We start from the raw sequence: 24,482 nt of genomic DNA on the forward strand, positions 1-24,482 counted from the left end.
GTTCACCGTCATAGCACCCACAACAGACTCTGACAGCTTATTCCACTCATTTACCACTCTAAAAGTAAAGAACCCAGCTCTAACACCCCTGCTAACCACACTCTTGCCCAGCTTCCATAGGTGTCCCCTAGTTCTCCCACCACCAGTCCTGATCTCAAAAATATCCTCTGAATTAATCCTATAGAATCCCTTTAGCAATTTGAATGTCTCGATCATATCTCCCCACCTCCGCCTATCAACTAGTTTCCGCAACCCACAAATCTTCAACCTGTTTTCATATGGTTCATTCCATAGACCTCTTATCATCTTAGTCACTCGCCTCTGGATCCTCTCCACCTCCTCCCCATCAAGAAGGAACCGAGGTGACCAAATCTGGGCACAGTAGTCGAGATGAGGTCTTATCAAGGCTCGGTACAGAGGTACAATAACTTGCTTGTCTCTGCTCGTCAAGGTATTTTTCAACAACCAAGTGAGTTGATGAGCTGATTTAGCTACTTTTGCAGTGTGCCCCCTAAACTTCATCTCCCTATCCACCAACACTCCCAAGTCCCTGGCCTCATCAATCTCTTGGAGTACAGTTCCACCAATGTGGTATACTGCTGCTAATCTTTTCACCCCAAAATGCATAACCTTACATTTTGTCACATTAAATTGTCATCCATTCTCCTTAGCCCAGAACTCCAATCTATCTGAGTCATCCTGCAAGACTTTGACATCTTCTGCAATCACTATTGCCCTACCCAACTTTGCATCATCAGCGAACAAATGAATTGTTCCACTTAGATCCTTCCCTATATCGTTAATGAACAGATTAAACAGCAGTGGTCCAATAACAGAACCCTGCGGCACACCACTAGTCACAGGCCGTCTTTTGGACTCTACTCCTGAATAAACTACTCTTTGATATCTCTCCATCAACCAACCACCTATCCACCTCACCAACCCTATATCCATTCCCATATGTTGTAGTTTACGGATTAGTATTCCATGTGGTATCCTGTCAAACGCCTTTGCCAGGTCCAGCAGTATCACTGTAAACCCATTTCCCTTATCCAGTTCAGCCGTCACCTTGTTATAAAACTTGAGCAAGTTACTGAAGCATGATCTACCCTTCACAAAGCCATGCTGTCCCCTGTATAGTATCTCGTTTTCATCAATCCATTCCTGTATTTTTCCCTTTACTACTTTCTCTAAGACCTTGACAACGACTCCTGATATGCTGATCGGTCGGTAATTTGCAACCGTAGTCTTGGATCCTCCTTTATGCAGTGAAACTATTTTCCCCTCTTTCCACACCTTCGGGACTAAGCCAGACCTGAGACTCAGATTAAACAACATCGTCAAGGGCACTGATAATTCTTTAGCCGCTTCACGCAAGACCCGTGCTGGTATACCATCCAATCCCACAGATGTGTTCACATTAAGGTTCTGTAATAGACTAGTCACCTCCACTTCATTCATCACTATTCCCGCATAAACTAATGGTTCCTTCATTTTTTAATGTCACCACCTGGATGATATGCTTTTGCAAAGTGCGCGCTCAGTAACTCCACTATATCGACTGATTCAGTGACCTCCTTACCATCGTCATTCCTTAAAATCATTTTACCGTGTACAGTTTTTTTCTTGCTTGCAGCATATTGAAAGAACTGTTTTAGATTCTCTTTTGCTTGCAAAGCTAGTTTCCTTTCATAGTCCGCTTTTTCTTTTTTTATCACACTCGTTACCTTTCTGGCCTGCACTTTATACCGTTCGTGTGCCTGCAGGTCACCCCTTTCTTTAAATTCCCTCCACAGTTGTTTCTTTTTTGCAGCTCAAGCTTAATGGTGTTATTCATCCATTTAACCCCTACTTGTTTTACTATTCGGACCCTAGGTATACAATCAGCCATTACCTCCTGTAAATGCTCCTTGACCACTTCCCATGCTCTATCGACGTCCAGCCCTTGCAGTTGTACATGCCATGGCACTGATCCAAGCAATCTCCTAAGCTTGTCATACTTGCCAGCACGGTAATTCCACATATACCCTGTCTTAATCGAAAATTCCACACTTTTAGCCACCTCCCAGGTTAAGACCTTATGATCACTCTCACCAATAGCTGGCAACATGGTCATATTCATTACAGTCAAATTCTCAGATGCTATTACCAGGTCAAACACTCTCACACCCCTAGTATTTTCAATTACATGCTGTCTGAGATAGTTATCCCTTAATAATTGAATAAAATCCTTTTCCTTCCTCACATGTGTCCTCTCCTCCTTCCAATCAATGTTACCATAGTTGAAATCCCCCATAGTAATTACCCTCCTTCCACTCATTTCATCAATTTCCCTATGCATACTATCTCCACCATCTATTCCATCACCGGTCTATAGCAGCACCCAACTGTATATTTTATTCTGCCAGTCTCAATCTTACACCAAATAGCCTCAAATGAGCTCCTTTCACTATTCTGCGATACAACTTCAATTCTCCTTGGCTGCAGTTCATCAGCTATCATCAATAATACCCCTCCCCCATTTTATTCTCTCTGTCCCTCCTAAACACACTATAACCTACACATTCTATCCCACTAACTATATCTTCTTCCGTCAGCCATGTTTCACTAATGTCAATAACCTGTGGCCTGGAAGAGCCAATCAAGGCCAAAAATTCTTCCTTCTTGTTCCTAATACTCCTGGCATTAGTATACATGAAATGCAGTGATCCCTTAGTCCTACCCCTATATTAATACGTTATTCTAAATGACCCATTCCCATTTTTTGTCCTTAGTGCTGGCTCGGGTACATTATATACATCCTTACACTCATCTGTCTCACTGATGTCTGCATATCCATTCCCCCCCCCCCTCTTTGGTAGTTCTAGTTTCCCTGGTTTTGCACATCCATTTTCCCTTCATTCAGCAACACTCTTTCCAGTCTCCGCATACCAAGTCCATTCAAATGCAGGCCATCCATCTTGTATAAGTCCTTTCGCCCTTCAAACTCATTCCACACATCCACGAATTCCACACCACACCGTCTGCATAACCTACGCATAATGTCATTTGCAATTATGGCCCTCCTCCTAAACTCCTCCCTGTCATACCGCGGCAACAGACTACTCGGACTTAGCTTTCCGTACAGCACTTATGACTGTTCTGGCCCGATACTTATAATTATCGTAACTGACATCCTTATGCAGACAATATTCCTTCCACATCAGCCTCTTACTTGATAAGATTACACATCTATTTCACTTCTACTCTATTGTTTTTTCTTCGTACTCTAGGGACACATTCTGATATCGCGTCATTTAACTATTGTTTAAAAACTTCCCACGCGCTGTAGATATCCTTCCCATCCAATAACTGATACCATAGCAGAGAACCCAGCATACCCCTCAGGTGGTCATAATTTCCTACTTTACAGTTCAGCATGTAACCACCTTTTCTCATTTGAACATTCAGAACCGTAACCACTTTCAAAGTGGATACCGCATGATCACTGTCACTAACCAGAGGTAGAAGAGTTCGGTCTTTAACTGAAACCTCCTTTGATATTGTAACCAGATTTAACACTCGTTAACTTTGAGTTCCTTCTGTGGCACACTGCTTGAGGAAGTTGTCTCGCAACAGCTCCATAAATTCAGTTTCATTCCTTTCATGAGATTTTTACTGCTACTCAATCAATGTTCGGATAATTAAAGTCCCCAATTAGAATTACTCTTTTTGCACGTACCCATCGTATTTATTCCTTGATGCATTTCTTCGTCACTAACAATCGATCCACCTGGGCTGTAACAATACCCCACTGTGTATTTCATCTTGTTGGTCTCCACCTCACATCAGATGGCTTCAAACTCATTGCCATATGAAAAATTGTTACTAGTATTGCAGTCATGTCTCAACTCTAACAGGATTCAAGAAATATGATATCATTAGCAAAAAGCCCCTCCTCTCCTTTCCTGACTATCCTTCCTAAAAATACTGTACTCTTTGCACTCGACACCAGTTACTTCTGATAGCCAAGTTTCACTAATATCTTCAACATGAGATTCCAATATACGACATATTATTCAAGGCAACAAACTCTACTCATTTGTTTCTGATACTCCTAACATTCATGTCCAGACTTATAAATTACCTACATGCCCTGCACTTGTCTGTGGTCTGCATGACACAGTTGCAACTTGCATATCTCTTTTCTTCTCTAGTTCCTTACTTATGCAGACATCTTCACACATGCTTGATAGGTTCCAACTGGATGAACACAGAATCACTCTCTCTTCATAATAATTTCCATAATAGTAACAATTTCCATCAATAACACAGTTACCTAACATTGTCACTCTTACACACGGATTTTCACGGTTCCTCTCATCAGAATTCAGATTCCCCTAGTCTCTATGTTAGATCTTATATTAATTAATAATCTTTCAAGACTCCTGATGCATATGTATTCAAGTATTGGCCGTCAGTCTTATACAAATCGAACTTCGCTCAAACTCACCCCCCCCACACACACATCCAAAAACTAGCATCCATTCGTTCTACACAAGCTACGCATCGAATCGTTTGCCATCATAGCCCATCGTCTTAGTTCATTTTTATCATATCACGGTAATATATTTACTATTTGCACTCACGCTTCACTCTCGGCTCTTCCAACAACCCTTTCATGGCCAATTGAGTGTCTATTATATACACTATGAATTAATTTTTGAAGGTGAATATGTCTTTTCGCCATTTTCGGATAATTTAGCTCAAGATAGTGTAGGTATCCATATTCCATAATTAAAGCAGTTTCGTTTACATCTGTTTTAATGTTCAATATTCCCTGTCATATCATCTGTATTGTGCTAGAAACATGACCTGAGTATTCACTAGTATCGCACAACACGCATCGATGGAAAACATTACGATCCTCATATGGTACTGTTCATCAGATTGTGTTGGTAATTTTCATTCAAATTTCCGAACAACGCTTTCCAGCTTCCAAATTCGTAGCTTTCAATATGCTAGAAAATGTAAAGAAGATAAAATAGACCTTGTTACATAACTTAATTTCTCACATTATATTCTGTGCGTGTTATATTATACAGACAACATTAGCCTCATAAAAGACTATTATAAACAATTGCCTACTCGACTATTTCAATACAGAGGTCACTAGCCTTACTTTCACCATGGAAGCATGGTGAAATGCAAAAAGATGCCCTATAGTGCTTCCAGATTCTCATGCAAAACACTTGGAAAAATAAACTTTCTTCATACAAATGCAATGGCAATTGTATTTACAGGCTTTGTCTTAATCCCATTCATCTTAAGTATATTAAAAAGCTGAAGCCAACCTATAAGAATAATTCACATCACTGATCAAAACAGAAATAAAATTACTTAGTAGTAACCTAAATTCTGTTCTTCTTTTCCTTCTGAAATATTCAGTTTTCTCTATATTTCAATCGATATGTTGCGACAAACGTTCTTGTAGTTTGTAGGTAGTCTTAGTAGCCAAAATTGCGTTTACGTAGCATCGCAATGCATACACTAAAAGTAGACATTGTAGTGAGGTATACAGTACGATGTAGTCGAGAATGTTTACCTTAGATACGCCAGTGTTCTCGGTGGAGAACTGAAAAGTCGCATCTCTCGAGCCGTAATTTCAAAGCGAGATTCAAACACGGGGAATCCTACGGCCATAATAACTCACGGAAGTCACAATAATGGTTAGCGAACTTCTTCCAACGATATCAGCAAAGTTCTACGGTATATTATCCTGTTGGAACACATCAATGAAAATAGTCAACATAAGGCGTGAATCAGTTCAGCAACAATGAATAGGAATATTGTAACATTCCATCCCCTAACGATACCGCCTTCTGTCAGTGTTTGCTCGGTATCATTATTATTCCTCCTCAGGTTCCAGTCTTCAATAGTCTGACGACGCCTCACTGATGATAAGCAGGAGTAAGTATCGATACCCAGAGTAGAGTATGCATGAATTAGAGTTTCTTCAACGCCACCATTCTTGCTCTGGTTAAATATCAGTGGCAGTAATTTCACGAGTTTCAGTCCAGAGGCAATCGCCGAACAGGAAACCTTCAACTGAGTAAGAGAGTAAGATTGTTTTCCTGTCTAGTATGATTCTACTCTTGGAGGAGCACTGTTCACCCTGCAACAGGTATTCTATGATAATATTTCACTTTTTAGAATTCTCTGAGGTCACGCCCCTTGTCCATGTCGATCAGTAATTTCCAATGGACAATATGTCATCACTTAACTCTAGTATCATGTATACTTTTAATAATGATACGCGTTCCGTCTAGCCGGGAGGCATGGCATGGCATGGCATGGCCCATTATGAAATAAAATCGGGGTGGTCATAATATTTTGAATGAACTGGGAATATCAATATTGCAGATTCATTTGCCTCCTGTTAATCCACATTTAGTGATAAAAGTAAAAGCATCTAAAAATATTTCAAAGCCAAAAGAAATCATTAAATTCTTAGTTGCAAACATGGGTAAAAAAAAACAAAAAAAAAAAACGGTTGTTTATAAAATTTTCTTTCTCAGTGCTATTCGGCACAATCCTTAGCAATTAAAGAAGTCCTTTATCGAATATAAAATATTCACAATTCATATTTATGCAATATCCGTTGTCTTCTTTTATTTGTTTCTTGTCCCTTTCTTTCCGCTATTTCTGATTTCCCACTTTCTTCTTAGCACACTCCTGAGATGTCTAAGAACAACCTTCATTCCAATAATATTTTAATAAATCACTAATCATGTAATATTAAATTGTTCACAATTCTGCCCTTTCTCCACAGCAACCATCAGGAAGTCTTATCAATTATATACCACATTAAATTAAATATTAAATTATCAATTTGTATTATCCGTTTAATATTACACAAATAAAAAATGCGACAATTTCAAAGGCAGAAAAATAACCCATTTTTTGTCATTTTCATCTCAGCTGCTGAAACCTTACCTTTGCTTTCAGAAAATATGCACATAATACATCAGATCACGTCACATATAATAATGTCCTTCAATCACATAAATTATCAACATCACTTCATAGAAAGAATGAAAGAGTAACTTTTAGTACCAAGGAAGCCCATCTTTCCGTTTCTTACTTACAGAGCTCTACTTGACAGAGATGCTGTTAGGAATTTATAACGTTTATTTTTATTTATTTATTTCTACTCGAAATCACAATGAAATGTCGTACTATTTTAGAAATTCTTTCTTTACTATTATAATAGGAAGGGTATATTTTCTTCTAACCTTCAGTGCAAGCTGTGTGTGTGTCAGAGAGATAGTATCGAGTATGAAAATGAGAACATCTACTGATTAAGACTATCTTTAAAAGCCACATCATTTATATGATTTGTTCAAAGTAAATTATAAATGAAAAAGGAGAAGAAGAAAAATGAATACTTACAGCTTTCTATTTCTAATCTACATACTTGTCTGTCCATAGGAAAATATTGTAGGTCCATTGGACAGCCGGCAGTTACTGTCAGTCTGAAAGAGGGGAAAAAGAATTTAACATGCTAGAATCAACCAACAGTTATTAAAATTTGGATATAAAAAATTAAATTACTTGTTCAAGAAAAATCTACATATTGCTTCACTGATAAAGAAAATCAGTAGATTTATTTAATAAGAGTATTTTACTCCCTTTCGTTTGCTTCCAGTTATCAGTTCTGTTATAGCCTAAATATGCAAGGATTTGTTTACATGCGACGTAAACAAATTAAAGTTGTAATTCTGTGAAAAGCATACGTTTTCTTAGATACAACCATTGGAAGTATTCTAAGTGATATATGCCTTTCATTGTGGCGATGTTAATTAAGCTGGAGATTCAGCTTATCCTTATTATACTCGGCTTTTTTTAATTGTGTATATTTCTAGATATGTCCTTCTTCCCTAAAGAATGTGGAGACCAGGCAAATTCTCCACTGGTAGATACTGCAAAAGAGAATTCGAAATTGGTGGTATCATATATGAGCTAGAGCCTTCATGATAAAAATAGAAGAGACATCACAAATGGAAGGGAGATCAAGCAATATGTGGGGAAACTCTCCAGGCGAAAATATTCCCTCCTTATAAAATGGAGTCATACATAGAAATAAACATATATATTTCTATATGTATATTTCTATACATATAGAAATTACTATGCATAGTTGGCTTTTGTGAAAAGCTATTCACAATGTACATCCCCACGACTTCTGCCCCAACACCAACAACAATCTTAACAATAACATTTTCCAGTAACAGTACCTGTAAATACAAAAGAAACTTGGTCTTATATGATATTTGCTCGGCTAAATTTAGTTCCTCCATTTTTCATTTCACAACACACAAACGTCGAGAAACTGGAATACAGAATCTTGAATAATAAAAAACAATTTATCTCTTCATTGTTATAATATTACCGTTCTCGATTTTTTGTCAGTCTGGAACTTCTTCATCCTCAAATTTGTGGGAGAATTGATGTATTTTAGTGGCCCCTGTTATTCCTATTACTTTGTGTGATGCGTTCATTAAACGAATTTTTTCTCCGCTTAAATATCCGCAGGTTTTTCTAATAAGCCTTCGTATATGGTTGCATCTATTCTTCCCCTGATGGTGCAACTAATTCCTCTTATCTTTCAGATGGCGTCATTAATCATGGTGGGCTTAATGATAGGGGTTCTATTATTCTTCGCGATATCGATCTTAGCTCATTTGGCAATCGAAATACTAAGAAGAAATTTAGAAAGACGTTAGGGAATTGGATTATATTAAATTCTTCAGAATTCTGTATTTAGTAATTATTTTACCACAGAGCATTCTTCTGAAATGTTCATCTCTTAATCAAGAGGCTTCTATCGTATACTCAAGATCAATGATGTAATTGTGATTTTTTTTCGGTTCTGTACAAACGTGCTTTCATTCAGCTTCAGATAGGCTCCTTTAGTATTGGTGGCGGTGTTCTTCCATACCCTAGTCTCCTATCTTCGAGGTTTTAAGATATCCATTATTCCTTCCCGCATTACTGTATCTTTGCCTGCTGTTATACTCTGCTCGTCTTAAGTATCTTACAGTATTTCTAATTAGCAATTACATAACTGTTTCAACATATAAATATCCTAAAATCATGTTTAGCAGATAAATGTATAAATAACAAACATGTATATTTATTTAGTTATGTTAAAATGAATACTTATATATACTCGTACACAGTTTCATTGAGATATTGGTTTTATTTTCCACCCCTTCTATCCTTCAAGTTTTCTATCCGTTTCCGTTTTAGTTTTTCTTTTCTCTTTTGTTTCATATTTTTATTCCATTATCCTAATATCTACTATTAATGATCCTTTATGATCCTACATTCTTTTTTTAATGAAACTTTTAAGCAAAAGTTTTATTTGACAGATTACTTTGATATAATTATAATATTAGCCTTGCTATTTGTATAGTTAATACAGTCGCTGTGTACTTTGGCAAATAGCAACCTATTACATAAATATCTTGTACAATCTAATTATTAAGAGTATCTCTACGAGACAAGAGCCTGATGGAAAATTAATAAATTTACTTCGAATTACTTTTCACAAGAAAAAAAATGTAGTATTAAAGATCACTGATATGTACAGTATTTAGCTTAAGTATAAGATTTCCAAACACTGCTTGGAAAGAAATCAACGGAGACAACCCCCCCCTGCTCATGGGCAAGGTACATCATGACATGTAACGAGTTACGTGTTTCTAGCCGGTATAAGTTGGAGGAATATGATGCTCACAACTCAGTGCAACTGTTTCCTGTTGAAATCACTGCGAGAAGGGAACTGATAAAGTTTGAAAAAGGCGTTGTGATAAGATGCCATTGTTGCAGGCCTATCTATTCGGAAAATTGTTGACCACTTGCACTGCCCCAGGTCAACAATCAGAGATACCATACTGAGACTGTAGCAGAAGAAGACAACTGCAAGTGCTACCCTCAATGGACGACCCACTACACTCACTGAACGTGACCATAGGGTGCTACGAAGGACAATATGTTAAAACTGCCATTCGACTGGAACACGAATCTGCACAAAAACATTCAGACCAAGGCTGAGAACATGGATTTCGATTGTAGGACCACAATATGCAAGCCTCACATTACCGAACTAACATGCAGCTTTGTCTTCAGTGGCGCAAAAAGCAGGTATAATGGGATGTGGAAGCTAGGAAAGCTGTATTATGGAGCAACGAATCACGCTAAACCCTCAACTGAGCAGATGTACGGTGAGCGTGTTGCGAATGCTCGGTGAACCTCGCTTACTACGTAAGAAATAAAATTCGGAGATGGCGGCGTGATGGGATGGTCCTGTATTACCTGATTGGACCTCTGTTTGGTCCGAGGCAAATTCTTTATTAATTCCTGGTTAACAAATATAGCAATATTTGTTAACCAGGAAGTCAGTTACCAAACATTGAACTCCGAGAGGTATTTGAATATTCTGGACAATGCAATGCTTCGTACTGTGTGGCATTTCTATGGAACTGACCATTGTCTCTTTTAGGAAGACAATGCACAGTGTCATAAAGTTGCTCTTGTTACAGTGTGGTTTGTGGACATGAAGTTCTCCACATTTGACTAGCCAGAAATATTGGTCCAAAATTTCTATTGATCCCTCTCGTACGTTTATGAAAATTATGCTCACGCCGTGGCTGTTTTTTATGACACTATAGTGTCCGTTGACTTCTTTCCAAGCAGTGTATAACGAAATCTGCATCGATAACGTTAATTGAAATAAATGCAGCCCTCTACTATCTCTTCTTTTTATTTATAGGTAGTACTGTTAATCGAACCTTTAATTTTTAGCACTAATGAGCCTCTCTCTCTCTCTCTCTCTCTCTCTCTCTCTCTCTCTCTCTCTCAGAAAAACGCTTTCTGTTTAATTGGATTATTTATGATTTTTGTAAATAATATATTTTCCCATAAATAACAGCGTACACTGCAGAGAAATATCGATCATACAGTTGCTACATTAGTTTATCCTCATCGTTGTGACTATTGTAATGAATAATAGAAAAGTAGCTCTGTTAAGAAATAAAAGATGGAGCTCAGCAATATTCACGGAAACCTGAAGATGCTCTCTAGAAGTTTTACCAAGATATGAAAGTGATTATTCTGATAAGAAAAATAGACCAACTGTAATTACACTAGTGCCATGACTACTCTCGTTTTCTTTATTATTTTTACCACATTTCTCGTATATTATGATATTTCATGTAAATACAAGAGACATTTTTATTTAATAATATAAGTGACTAGTACATAGTTTCCGTTATTTGGGGTTTTTTTAAACTTTTCATTTAGTATTCAAATTATTATTTTTATTTATTTATTTATTTATTTTTTATTTTTGGATAGCTAACATATTGAATACTTTCAATGTAAATGAGTATAAGATTAGAATAATTCAATTATTTCCTTCTATTCATTCTTCCGTATTATCGAGATGAATTGCTGCCACAAGATTTCATTCAGTATTTTGTTTCTTCCAACTCATGCATTTCTATCTATCCCTTCCAGGTGTGTTCTGTGCTGATAAACATTGATTTACTGCTGCATTTGCGTTTAGGGGAATGATAATTTATAACAAAAGTAGAAGGAAACAGAAGCAAAAATGTATTGCTCTACATAGGATATGCAATATTTGCTTTGATTTAGTATTTAAATCAAATCAGGGAAAACATTGTACATAATATACTTTATTTGAGAAAGCAACTATGTAATTTTTATATAACTAGTACTAGCGTGGATATTTCGCCGATTAAAGTATATTATATGCAATGTCACTTAAAATCATAAACTTGTCACTTTGGTATTATCATATAAATTATATGAATATGAATATATATATATATATATATATATATATATATATATATATATATATATATATATATATATATATATATATATATATATATATATATATATATATATATATATATATATATATATATATATTCACACACACACACACACACACACACACACACACACACACACACACACACACACACACACACACACACACACACACAGAGAGTATGGTATTTCATTCTATTTGATTTGACATTTGGCATTAGGATCATGCTCGAATATGAACTGAAGTACAAAGTCCGGCACTATTCTATTCTTTATCTAATAAAATAGCACGATGTGCTAAAACCGCAGCATTTTCATTTTTGCTATGTTTATTAATTGTCAACTGAAGCATCTACTTCAAATAGTGGAGATAACAGTAAAGATAAATTACTAAAACTATATTGGGAATGACTGTGTTGTATTATTAAACTTTCTATTATTGTGTTCTATCAAACTCTAATCATTTTTTGTAATAGTTTTATCTTATCATTTTCTGTAGTTATATGAAAATTAAAACATTTTCGCTCCTCTATTTGGCACATTCGCTCTGAATTTGAATAAGCAGTGCATCACCAGGAACGTTTTATTAATTCAAATATGTATGAGTATTTACGACGTGTTTACCACGAAGTTGTCAATGCTGAATTAAATAGCAGAGCTTGCAAAGCCTTGCGAATAAGTTTTCCATTTGCAAAGCGCAATATTTCAATCCGGAAGATGAAATTTAATATGCAATATTCTTGAAATGACTACAAATATCGATTGAAATAAGGAAAATATATACTCATCCCGTTGGTTTGATGAAACACGAAGTCGAAACTGCAGAAATACGATCTTTATGATTTCATATGTTTTTCATTTTTCAGATATTTCATTTCATTTCAGAGAAATTTCAGATATTAAATTTTTGATTTCATTTTGTTATTCAATACTTTCTCTAGAAGACTTCTTTGCTAATTTGATAATTCCTTTACTATTAGAAACTTGTTATTTTCATCAGCATTCTAACAGATACTTAATTTTCAAGAGCTGTGCTGAATATAAATTCTAGTGATTTTAATAGTTTCAGTGCATTTACAGCCAGTAAGACTTCTCACCCTAATACACGTCTCTCGAGCACTTTCCATTATTAATTTATTGCCTATTAAGAATTGCGCTTATATTTATTGATTTGAATGGAACCTACTGAACGAATATGTCATTGTCCATTTGTGTTTTTATAATATTGTTTTATTATTTCCTATGGAATCTAATTTCCGATATAAACAAATAATGACGTCTAGGAGAAAAAGATTTACAGTCGTTTGTCAAAGAGTTATAAAACATTCAATTAACAGGAAACAAATGACGTCACAGCATTAGTGCTATTCCGAAAAAAATAATGGTTGCATTAATGATTCTGTTATTAAAGTAATGTGAATTCACCTTGAGGGTATCACAGTTAATATCATAAAATGCATATATCATTCATAAATACCAGTAAATACTTACTCTACACTAGTTAAATTTTATGCTTTTTGACGTAAAATTGTTTTCCTACAAGTTTATAATGCATTATATTAGTTCACTTGATTTCGTTTTCTTATCTCTGAATATAAAGTATGCAACAATAGTAAAACGCACGTTCCTACTCATATATGTTTCCAAAAACCTGCACAGAAGAACAAGTGATTTCTTTTTTTTCAAGAACACTCTAGTAAATTCATGATCATTAAGGTCAAGTAAGACTGTAGTCACTTTCTTTCGAAGCAAACAATGCGTAATCCTATTTCCCTTTTTTTTTTTTTCGTTTTCGTATCAGCATGCATGGTTTAGCACGCGGTCTTTGACCTTTAGGTGAAACGCTAGTGCATCACTGGAATGTTCACGGTACAGAATACATTGAAAAAGAAAGATTAAGATTTATTGTTTTTCCCTTTTCGAAGCAAAACTGCGAAATGTATTGACTCACTGAAGTATAGCCACTCTCAACAGGCATTCTTTACAAACCAACAGTTAATGGACTCTTCTTCTGCGCGCTACACGCTATTAACCATGAACATGCAATGCAAAAATCATGCGGGAACTACTCGTCTAAACAGCACATAGCCGTGAAGTAAAAGTGAGAGCTTAGAGATTTCATTTATGATGGCAGTTAATAGGCGAGTGGGTTGGTACATTTTGTGATATATTTTCTGTTTCTCAACAAAAGTAACAAAATAAGCTTTGCTCAAACAAAGAAATATACCTAATTTATAGGATATTCTAATTAACCAAATGTAAGTTATAATTTGTACATTAATATCCTGAGATACAAGACTACCTGGTATTTTGATAGCTCAATGAAAAAGTTCACACTTATTTTTCCAAAGCATAAAATTTAATTTTTAACCTGACAGTTAAAAGCTAATCATTCTTTGACTACTACGTAAAATAACAACTGATATTTTTATACTTCCTTTTTAATATATTCATTAGTGATTTTAAAAGTCGCAATAAAGTATTGTAAAACAGCCTCCAGAATACTTACCAAATAAGCGACATTTTTATATTCTGGATACTTTTAGTTTAAAAGGAGTTAGGAAGAATACTTAAACAAAAATCCTAAAATAAAAGTGCAAAAATAATTCTTTGAGTAATTTGCAATGAACAAGTATCTAATTAAGCACATCATGAATGATTGATTAAGATAAACTACTTGAATCAATCACAAAAAGAGAATGTCTATTTTTTCCCCTTGATGATGTTTACTACTCTTCCATCTACACTGTATTTAAATTGGGTTCAGAGGGTATTTCAATTATCAGCCCAAATATCGATCATTCTCAAGACTATGCAATACATAGTCACCAAATAACCTTAATTTCCAAATAAACATTTCTGGAAATGAGGTAGTGTGTAGAATTCTATTTAATGAGAGGAAGTTGTCAAAATATTCAATTTTATTAGATATATGAAGAGCCAAAGGCTTCAACTGGAATCGCCGAGCTTTATATAATTTCTACTATATTTGGCATGAAACTCTTTGAGTTTCTTATTCGGCTAAGAAACGATATGGGATGTAATATCCCTTAACTTAAACTATTCAATTTATATATTTTAATTATTATTATAGTGCTAACTAATTAATGCAGGTTTATTTCTGGTTAGAATTGGTTTCTATTCATGAATGTCATCGCTGAATAACTTTTCATGTAGAAATGTAAATAACCATAATGTTAAGATTGTAATTAGGAATTATGAAGCTGCATATTATCATGCACGAACTCATTTTAGTATTTTTTTTCAGTTTTCAGTTTCTGAACAGGATTCCAGTTCAGAAACAGAAACTTATGTGGTATTTAATGAAATGAACAGATTGTGTGTGTGTGTGTGTGTGTGTGTGTGTGTGTGTGTGTGTGTGTGTGTGTGTGTGTGTGTGTGTGTGTGTGTGTGTGTGTGTGTGTGTGTGTGTGTGTGTGTGTGTGTGTGTGTGTGTGTGTGTGTGTGTGTGTGTGTGTGTGTGTGTGTGTGTGTGTGTGTAGCATTTTGAAACTTACTTAGATTACAGCCATGGTAGCATTTCTGTTTGTTGCTATAGCAGAGGATGACTTCATCGGATGTCTAATTCAGACTTGAGTTCTTTCTCTTTTTTGCCACTTCTTTAACATGACAATTCAGATTTTATTATTTAATAATATTTATGTTAACATTCCAAAATTTGCAAGTTTTGTAGCTGTGTACTGCATACCTCAGCTGACGAAAATCAGCAAATTAATGATAATCTTAATTTAAAAAAAAAAATCGTTCACCCGGGGAGGGCGTTAGAGAATCATGGAAGTATGATCTGGGTAGCTTTGATAAATGGTTTCTATTTATAGGTGCCAAAAGATTTTTTTGGCGAGAATGAAGCATATGCGTCCTGCCAGATTTCGAGCAATTTGGTTGTAAACTGTTGCGTGATAATGCGATTACTTAGCGATCAACACGCAGATTTCTAAGCTCACAAGCTGGCGTAAGCTACGATATCTACCTTTCTTGACTAACTTGCTTACAGCAGATGTTTGTTTCTTTTTAATTAATTTATTTATCTTCTTATTTATCCTTTTGCGAACAAGATTTTCATTGAGACATTTGCTCCTTCATTCCTAACACAAATTTCTTTCTTTTTCTGTACAATCTCTCTCTCTCTCTCTCTCTCTCTCTCTCTCTCTCTCTCTCTCTCTCTCTCTCTCTCTCTCTCTCTCTGTTAGATAAGATCCACGGAGGTTATCGTGCTAAATCTACTTTAGAGTTATTGCCATTCACTTCGAATCATTCGTAAATTTTCTGAATTAATGTAGAGTAGATTTGTTATTCCTTATCATCTTCCAGAGATTTTCACTATTATAATAATGTAAGGTGTCATCTCGTATATGTGCTGCAGTACGTCCTGGTTTCGATACCGATAATAGCCAGTAGAGGATGTTCATCCAACAACAAATGTTCTTCAGATCATGAAATATCTGTTGTCTTCTTGAATGCTAGAGGCGTTGACTGGATGATCCAAATTCCTATGTCGTCATCACCACGCTCTGCTGTTATATTAATAATGGATTAGCATAAAGTTTTATCAGAATCCTCAAATTTTTGCTTCTCACATCAATATGAGCCTTGCTGGCAGAGTAGATAGCGTCTTTGTATTCCAACCTACAGTCTACGGGTGCACATTACACTGGCGTTGATGTTTCGGAATGTTTTTTAGGTGGCAGATAATATTCACCATATACGATAGAAGCCTAAAATAACGTTAATGTATTATGTTTGATCTCTGGATCAAAGCTTCCTGATTATCTAATAATTTACTCACGTTATTAATGTCGTATAGGTTTCTAACTTTTCGCATATGGGATTAATATAAACATTAATATTGAAACCTCTGTCAAAACTGTTTATGATTTTAACAAACACAATCTAAAGATAAATTTCCTATAGAGATTTTATTTCCAGTCGCAATGTGGTCAGTCATAAAACGTCCCATAAGTCATCTTTCTCTTTCAGATAGGTTTCTTGGAACTTTGGTTTTTTTTTCTTTCCTTGAAAATGTTATTTTAAACACCATGCACCGTGTCTCACCTATTAAAATTTACTGCTGCTCATTGATTCTATAAACCCAAAAAGCCACTTTTATAGCGCTTCCCTTTTTCGACAGTAATATTGTCTGACTATTCCAAGATTTTGAAGTATATCGATGAATTTCACAACAAAGAATTATACAGTTACAGTACAATGAATTATTAATCTACGAAAATATAAAATTAGCAGGATTTGCAATTTCTACAAGATCGCCCTTTCTACGATTTCTATGATTGTTTCTTAAGGTGCTGTTGATGGATAATCATAATGCTGATTAAATGAGAATTAAAAATCTAACAATACATATTATGCTATTGACAACTAGCGCACTTCATCATAATAATTTTATTGTGCAAAATTGATTCTCTTGTATTCATTAAATGAGTATCCTAAAGTTAGTAATTATGAGAAGAATTTTGAAGTTGTCAGGGTGTTATTAATTTTGTATTTGCCTCTCTAATGACCAGAATTATTTAGTTTCAATAGTTTCAAGGAGTTAATGAGTACGTATACCTTTCCTACATTTTAATTATTCACTTGAGTGTTGCTACGTTCGCTTCAGACAGAAAATAGCGTCAGCTTTCTTTATAGTCAAGTGATGTCATGATCAGATTTAATTTAATTTGTTGTACTGAAAGGAAATCTACCCACTTAAGTAGTGAGAAATGATTTGTCGATAAATTATAAACTAGTGAATGAATGATATTTCTTGATCCCATATCTTTATTTTCAGAAGGACGGTAGTATCAAACGTTTGAAAGTATCTTTATATATATATATAATGTATTTTTTATTTTATATTGAAATGCCAGGCTTCAAAAGATGTTTAATGAAAAACAAAAATAGCAGCAGTAACTGTAACTTGTTTTACAAGGGACCACATCATCTGAAGCGAAACTCTTAATCATTAGTGTTATCATTAGTATAGAATTAGTGTTAAAAACGATGTTTTATGACTTTCGTACTGCTTTTCCATTAGGTAAATAAGGCTTCGGCTGTTTTCGCTGTTAATACAAGGGTTTAATAACTTTATTTTCTTAATCAAAGATAGAAATTATCTAATCATCTGTCATACATGCAAGAAGGTAATGTACGCTATTTTTGAAACTTTTCATGGAAAGAAAATTCTTGTGCATTAGAAACCTGTTTAATGAAATCAGTGCATTAAAACAGATCTAAAATCAGCAGTGTATTTATTATAAAATGTCCTAATTTTGGGGATTTTACTTGTCATTCATTAATAATAACTTAAGCAAACTACTCCTTACTATTCATAATTTATCTTGCAACATTCGCAAAAAAAAGAAAAAAAAAAGAATAAGACAATTTCAAAAATGAAGATTACCACGAAGCTTCCATTCTTCGAATAGAAGAACCTCATGGTGCATACACAACCTGATATTAGTGCGTTGAGAATAAATACAGTATCCTACTAGCAGCTATTCTCTCTTTGCTTCTCGAATATGATGCTTTGTAACTTTTCCTCAAATGATAGAACCCACATTGAAAGGGGAAAAAAAATATATATATATATATTATCATAATGTCGCGTAATAAAGACAATGAACAAATAAGCGTTTGTTTGTTCGTTTACAACCAAGTCTCAGAGTTCGAAAGCAGTGTAAGACATAGATATTTAATAATAATAAAAACTATTTCTCTTGGACCTTCTATAGCTTTTTTATTTTACAATTATTGTCTTATTAAAACAGATAAATAACAAAAAAAATCAGCGTTTACAAATCGCATACAAATTGCATTTGAAACAGATGTTCGAAATGAAGGCGATGCTGTAAAAATATTTAATTGTTTCAATTTACGCCGAAGTAACTTAGACTATCAGGGCAGTATGTATACAATGTCTGCAAAATTGTGTTTTCTTCTAGCCGGTTTCTCTGTTCTGCAGAGTAAAAACCAAAGGTTTCCGGTTGGAAAGATTCTGTGAGACGTGAGTGTTTTGGAAACAAAAGAATATTTCGATGTGGCATTAATTAATCCATCACTAAAAGAATCGTTGTGTTTTACATTCTCAAATTCCGTAATTTTGGCTAAATTACCAGAAAGCAGGAATTTTATTAATTAAACAAATTTGATAATTCAACCACCAAATAAGAAGAGTAATATTTGAAAAAAAAAAGATTAGGATTCTATTCCATAACTATTCCATAACTAGGCAGTTGAATTATTATTATTATTATTATTACAGAAAATTATTAACATGAACAAAATAAATTATATAATGATAAACGTATTTAGCAACTCAAGAAAAAAGACTAAGAATCTTATCATATTCCGACTGATGCATATTACTGCAATAATATAAGAAATCATTTTGTTTTACTACATTTTACACAACCACAATTTTCTGAGTAAAGAAAATGATTTTTTTTGACAGCAGACTTTCCTGCTGACTTTAAAAATTTCTACCGTTCGTTGAGGTCAGTTACCTTCACCAGCTGACTGCTGCCCTTTTCGCCTCTACAAAGTTCAGATTTTCTGCCAGCCCTTTTGCTGTAATATGAGTCAACGAACTTAGTAAAAGAAACTGAAAATTTAGGATTTCGTTAGAGTTCGGTTAAGCCTCTTGATATACAATATAAAAGAAATAAGAGTGCTTCTTTCTCTCTCTCTCTCTCTCTCAGATTTTTCGTTCACATCTGGCATATTTCTTTAAATTTGTCACGACTGACTCCACTATTTAGATAAGCTGGCCAAGATAGACAAGTTAGCGTGAATGGACTTACGTTATTAAACTTGAATAAACAATGAGTACACATTTCTCGTGTAATTTTAGTTTTAATTAAGTAATTTTAGTTTTAATTAAATTTTTCTCTTATCGACAACTCACCTACCATATCTGAACACTCCGACATTGGGTTTAGATTACTTCGTCTACTAATTTCTCATAAAATTCAAATGCCAGCGATGAATATTTGTAAATCCAAATCGGTTATGTGATAGTTTTGAATAATAGTAATATAAATAGCATTGCAATATAGTATCATTTTGAGTTTAAACACTGTAATGCTTTTGTTCAGCGCTGCCGTCAAAGTCTTTCTTAGCATAGTATAGAAAGAATAGGAAAATCAAATGAAAGTAATGGATTTACTGGTTGTGTGGAGTGTTCTTTACCGTAGTTTTTTGTTCTCAGATATTTTATCCCCTAATTTCTTCCTCTCTTGTAACTGTACTGTCTGATTGGCTTAACATATTACTTTCAAGTTTCCTGCGCTAAGTATCAGTTAAATATTGTTGCATTGGATAGAGTGTGTAATTTCTGATTTTGGCATAAATATATTACATACTGTGACTAGACATCGATTTATTTGATGATATTCTATATATAGATACAAAAAATAATCTATTATGAATTCTTTATTTAAATATTAACTATCATCCAATTGATGACGAGATAAATGAAATAAAGACGAATTGTTTGGGCTGGTTTGAATTTTTTTCAGGCTTTTGTTATCTCGGACTTTTCAAAGTCATTAATGGTCAAAAATATATTAATGTAAATCACACCCACCAAGACTGCTCTGGAGACCAAATAAGGATTTTCACGCCTGTTCAGGATTCTAACAAAATTGCCGTCTTACATCTGACGATTTAAAAACTAATGATTGTTTCCATTGTACTCTAAGAGCGTATTATTCTGTAAACATAGGCTAATATTTTGAATATTGCCAACTGATTTTATCTTCTCTGTATCATTGAAACAAGGAAGAAATATCTCGGAGTTAATAAATTGGTTTTCTTACATGAGATAACCATTATTTACAATATAATGTGGCTTCTACCTGTGTTTCTTTAAAACGTCTAGAATAGGCCTACATGTGCAATGCGAAACTTCTAAAATAAAATAAATGAGTTCCTATTCAAATAAAAAAAACGATCTTCTGATGAATTCATTTGGAAATCTCAAACTAAATTTGACAGAAAAAAGTACTTTGTCAGACATCTTTTTTACTATTAACTTATTCTCTGTATTTTGTGTTGCCTGTTCAGTCCTTTATTATTTACATAGGGAAGTATTTCAAAGTGCACTAATGAATTAATGCCTTATGAAGTGAATTACCGATGCCCATGGAGTATCCTATTAATCCATTTTCCTGTTACATTTTTGATATCTTGTTTAGAACAAAACTACAGGACTTTTTCTCTGTTAAATGTTAAAGTGTTTAATCTTTAGTTTAAACATAATAATAAGGACGTATATCATGTTAATCGTCTAATATACGCTTATTTCATACTTGACACACACACACACACACACACACACACACACACACACACACACACACACACACACACACACACACACACACACACACACACACACACACACACACACACACACACACACACACACACACACACACACACACACACACAGTAATGAAAATATAATTTTCAAATATATCAAGACCAATGTCACGATATTAATCATCGTAACATTGTTTACGGACTTGAATACTCTACCACAGCGGATTACGTATTCAGTGTAAATATATTTAAATGCAAAGAGTTTAATTTTTTTCCTGACCTTTTTTTTTCTGTTTGTCGATATCATTGTCATTACAAAGTAGTGTAAACAGAGCAGTAGTCGTTGCATCCCTTCCACTTTCTCTAACTCTTGCATGGCATCGCATTATCTAACGTTCAGGTACCCTGTTCTTGTAAGCCAAATCAATACGTCTTCCTCGCAATCTCAACAGCCGTTGCTTCACTTATGCGCCATTACACGAAGAAAGACTAAAGATACGAACATTGCTCCACGTTCTTTAAATGGTTTAGGTCGTGACCTTCTCTTTTTTAACCTAAACCTTTCGGTAAAAGTATAAAAGCTATGCTCTCTCTCTCTCTCTCTCTCTCTCTCTCCCCATAAAGTTAAATGGTTCACAAGTGTGAAAGTGTTTAGTACAAGCAGAATGCTGTCGCATGCATTTCATTTATTTACTTTCTTTATTCAATGTTTTGATCTTGCATATTTAGCATTATCATGTAAAAGCTTGGTATTCGTTACGTATAAAAGAAAATCAGGAAAAAAAAAATCTCAGATAAGAACGTCGATAATTGTAGTGTCAGTCCTTTTACATCAAACAGAAGAAAGCGAAATTCAGTAATGAACTGACATGATTTTTTATTTTTTTCATTTCGTTTACTATAATGTTAACTATATATAAGTAGTTTAGTTTATATTATGCATTACTTTTCTATTTGCTTCTACTGTTTTTGCGTCTTGTGTGTGTTCATATTCATATTGATATTATTTGCCTTTCAATCGGAACATTTACATTCTTTTCTTGAATTAATGGATATGGTTGGCCCGATTTTTGATAGTAGTTAACATCAAAATTACAAAACATAACATAAAATTAATAAGAATGGCTATTTTTGGATTTTTTTATTTACTGATATTAATGTAAAGACCTGCGAAAAATAAAGTTATTTTTCATTTATTTCTGCAGACAAGTGCATTGTCCGGATGTGCATATACGTTGACATTAATCGTTTGAAGCAATGCTAAGAACTAAGTAGCATAAGTTCTTAATCGACAATTCGAGACACATCTCCGGAATATCACTTCTGTCTGTCTATTTTCTCTCTCTCTCTCTCTCTCTAAACAGACTCAAAATTCCTCACGGTTTCCACATCGGACTGCCTAAATATACGTATAACCTTTATGAGTACCCTCTGACACAGTGTTAGTTTCTTAGGTCTTCATGCGAGTTTTTGGCTGAGGTGACACATTCACATTTTCAACGACTTGATAATGTTATCTAAAATTTATTCTGGATGCTGACATGTTTTACCAATGTCGCGAACAGATTAGCGACTAATATGGCATCCTGTGATAGTATGTATTTGAAGCCCTGATTTCATCTTCAAATCCCATTGTCATACACAGATATGTAGTCGATTCCAGCGATCTATCTCTTGCCTTGTTATACCAGTATAAGCTACTTGTTATTTCGGAATTATGTATAATTCTGTAATTCGTTGTAATAGAGGCGTGTTTAATTCGTATAGTTTTTTTGAAATTGTACATACTCCTTCGGTAAACAATTAATATATACCGGGAAAATTATTCAAATAAGATAAAATCGAATTTAAGCTGAAGAGGAACGCATGTTTCAACAGATTCTCATTCTCCTCTCCTATCCTAGTTTATGTTCACGCGTAGACCCACACTTTTTACCGTGTAGGCATTCCGAACTGAAAATCCTACGGAATTTTCAGTTCGGAATAGGTTGGTTACTCCTTTTTCCAGGAGTGTCTTATAAGGAACGAAAAACCCGAGTTTTCAGTTGAAAAACCCTCCTACCTCAATAGGAGACCGGCTAACTCACCTTTAGTCGAAAGAGACCAGATAGAGGTCCGTCACGTCATTGACCGAAATCGAACCCAGGTCTTTCAGACCAAATGGCTTCGTCTATACTGACTGAGCTACGGAGGCCCTCATTCTCCTTTTTTGATCCCAATTAAAAAGAGTTTCTCTTTCTCTCTCTCTTTTACACAGACGCAAGCCACTCTTTTATGAGTGAATCAGCGAATCCTACATGTAATTTAAATATTCTGACAGCGTCAGTTCATTTTTACAAAGTACTTAAATGCTAATCCTCCTAATGAATATAATACAGTTTATTGAAAACGTAGGAGATATGAAAAAAAAAACCATCGAAAGTATGCACAATAACATAAGTCAAAAAGCAGTGACAAATGAAAACGTGATGACAGAATAGCTTATTAACAGTGTAAAGATATTAAGGAAATGCTTCCACTAGAGGTATCTGCATAAGATTTGTGAAAATATTTTATAAAATTTAAGGAAGTATTCATATCTCTCACAGTACTGGCATCAGAGATACCGGAACACTATTTCATGAAGTACCGAGTTTTGAATGGAAATGACTAGTCCCAGTGGTGTGAGATCAGGGTAATATTTATGACTTTTTTTTTTTTTTATATTTAACATCATTTATTTGATGTGGAAGATTTTAACTCAACGAACAAACTCTCTAGAAAACACTCATTGGAATACATAAGAAACTACGAAAATAAGCTTAAAATCACCTTTACCAAATGAAATTTATAATTTTATAAAAAAAAAAAATAATAATGGTTTATAAATTAGGCTTACATATCTGCAGTATTGGAGTCCTCTCAAAATCGATTCACGTAATCAATAATATGTTTTAGTGCCGCTCTAATTTATTTCTCGTGCATATTTTTAGATTTTATTATGGATTCCGTGAAAATTAATATAATGGACGGACTATTCTTACTTTTTTTAGGAATTAAAACTACATTAAAGTGTCACGTTGGCTGAAATTTACCAACGCAGTTACCATGACCAATGCCATTATAAATACTTTTCTTTCATTTCATATTAACAGGATTCAGAAAATGGAAAAATCAAAAATAGAATATATCCGTTTTGAATAACGGCGAAGCTATTAATCGGAATGGCAAAATATATTTGAAACAGAAAAGAACGTTTG

The 24,482-nt window shown here is 34.3% G+C and overlaps 1 protein-coding gene across 2 annotated transcripts in view; it reads right to left on the minus strand.

Moving 5' to 3' along the window:
• LOC150104171 (gamma-aminobutyric acid receptor subunit beta-like) overlaps positions 1-24,482 on the minus strand; it is a 527,915-nt gene that overhangs the window by 141,366 nt on the left and 362,067 nt on the right. For both annotated transcript variants that reach the window (XM_090396794.1, XM_090396795.1), the window contains exon 5: positions 7,432-7,514. In XM_090396794.1, the coding sequence (XP_090252920.1) occupies positions 7,432-7,514 (83 nt within the window). The remainder of the gene's footprint in view (positions 1-7,431; positions 7,515-24,482) is intronic.

Source organism: Typopeltis vanoorti, chromosome 8 (assembly GCF_054136105.1).
Source record: "Typopeltis vanoorti isolate ZY-2024b chromosome 8, IOZ_Tvanoo_1.0, whole genome shotgun sequence".
Lineage (NCBI taxonomy): Eukaryota > Metazoa > Arthropoda > Arachnida > Uropygi > Thelyphonidae > Typopeltis > Typopeltis vanoorti.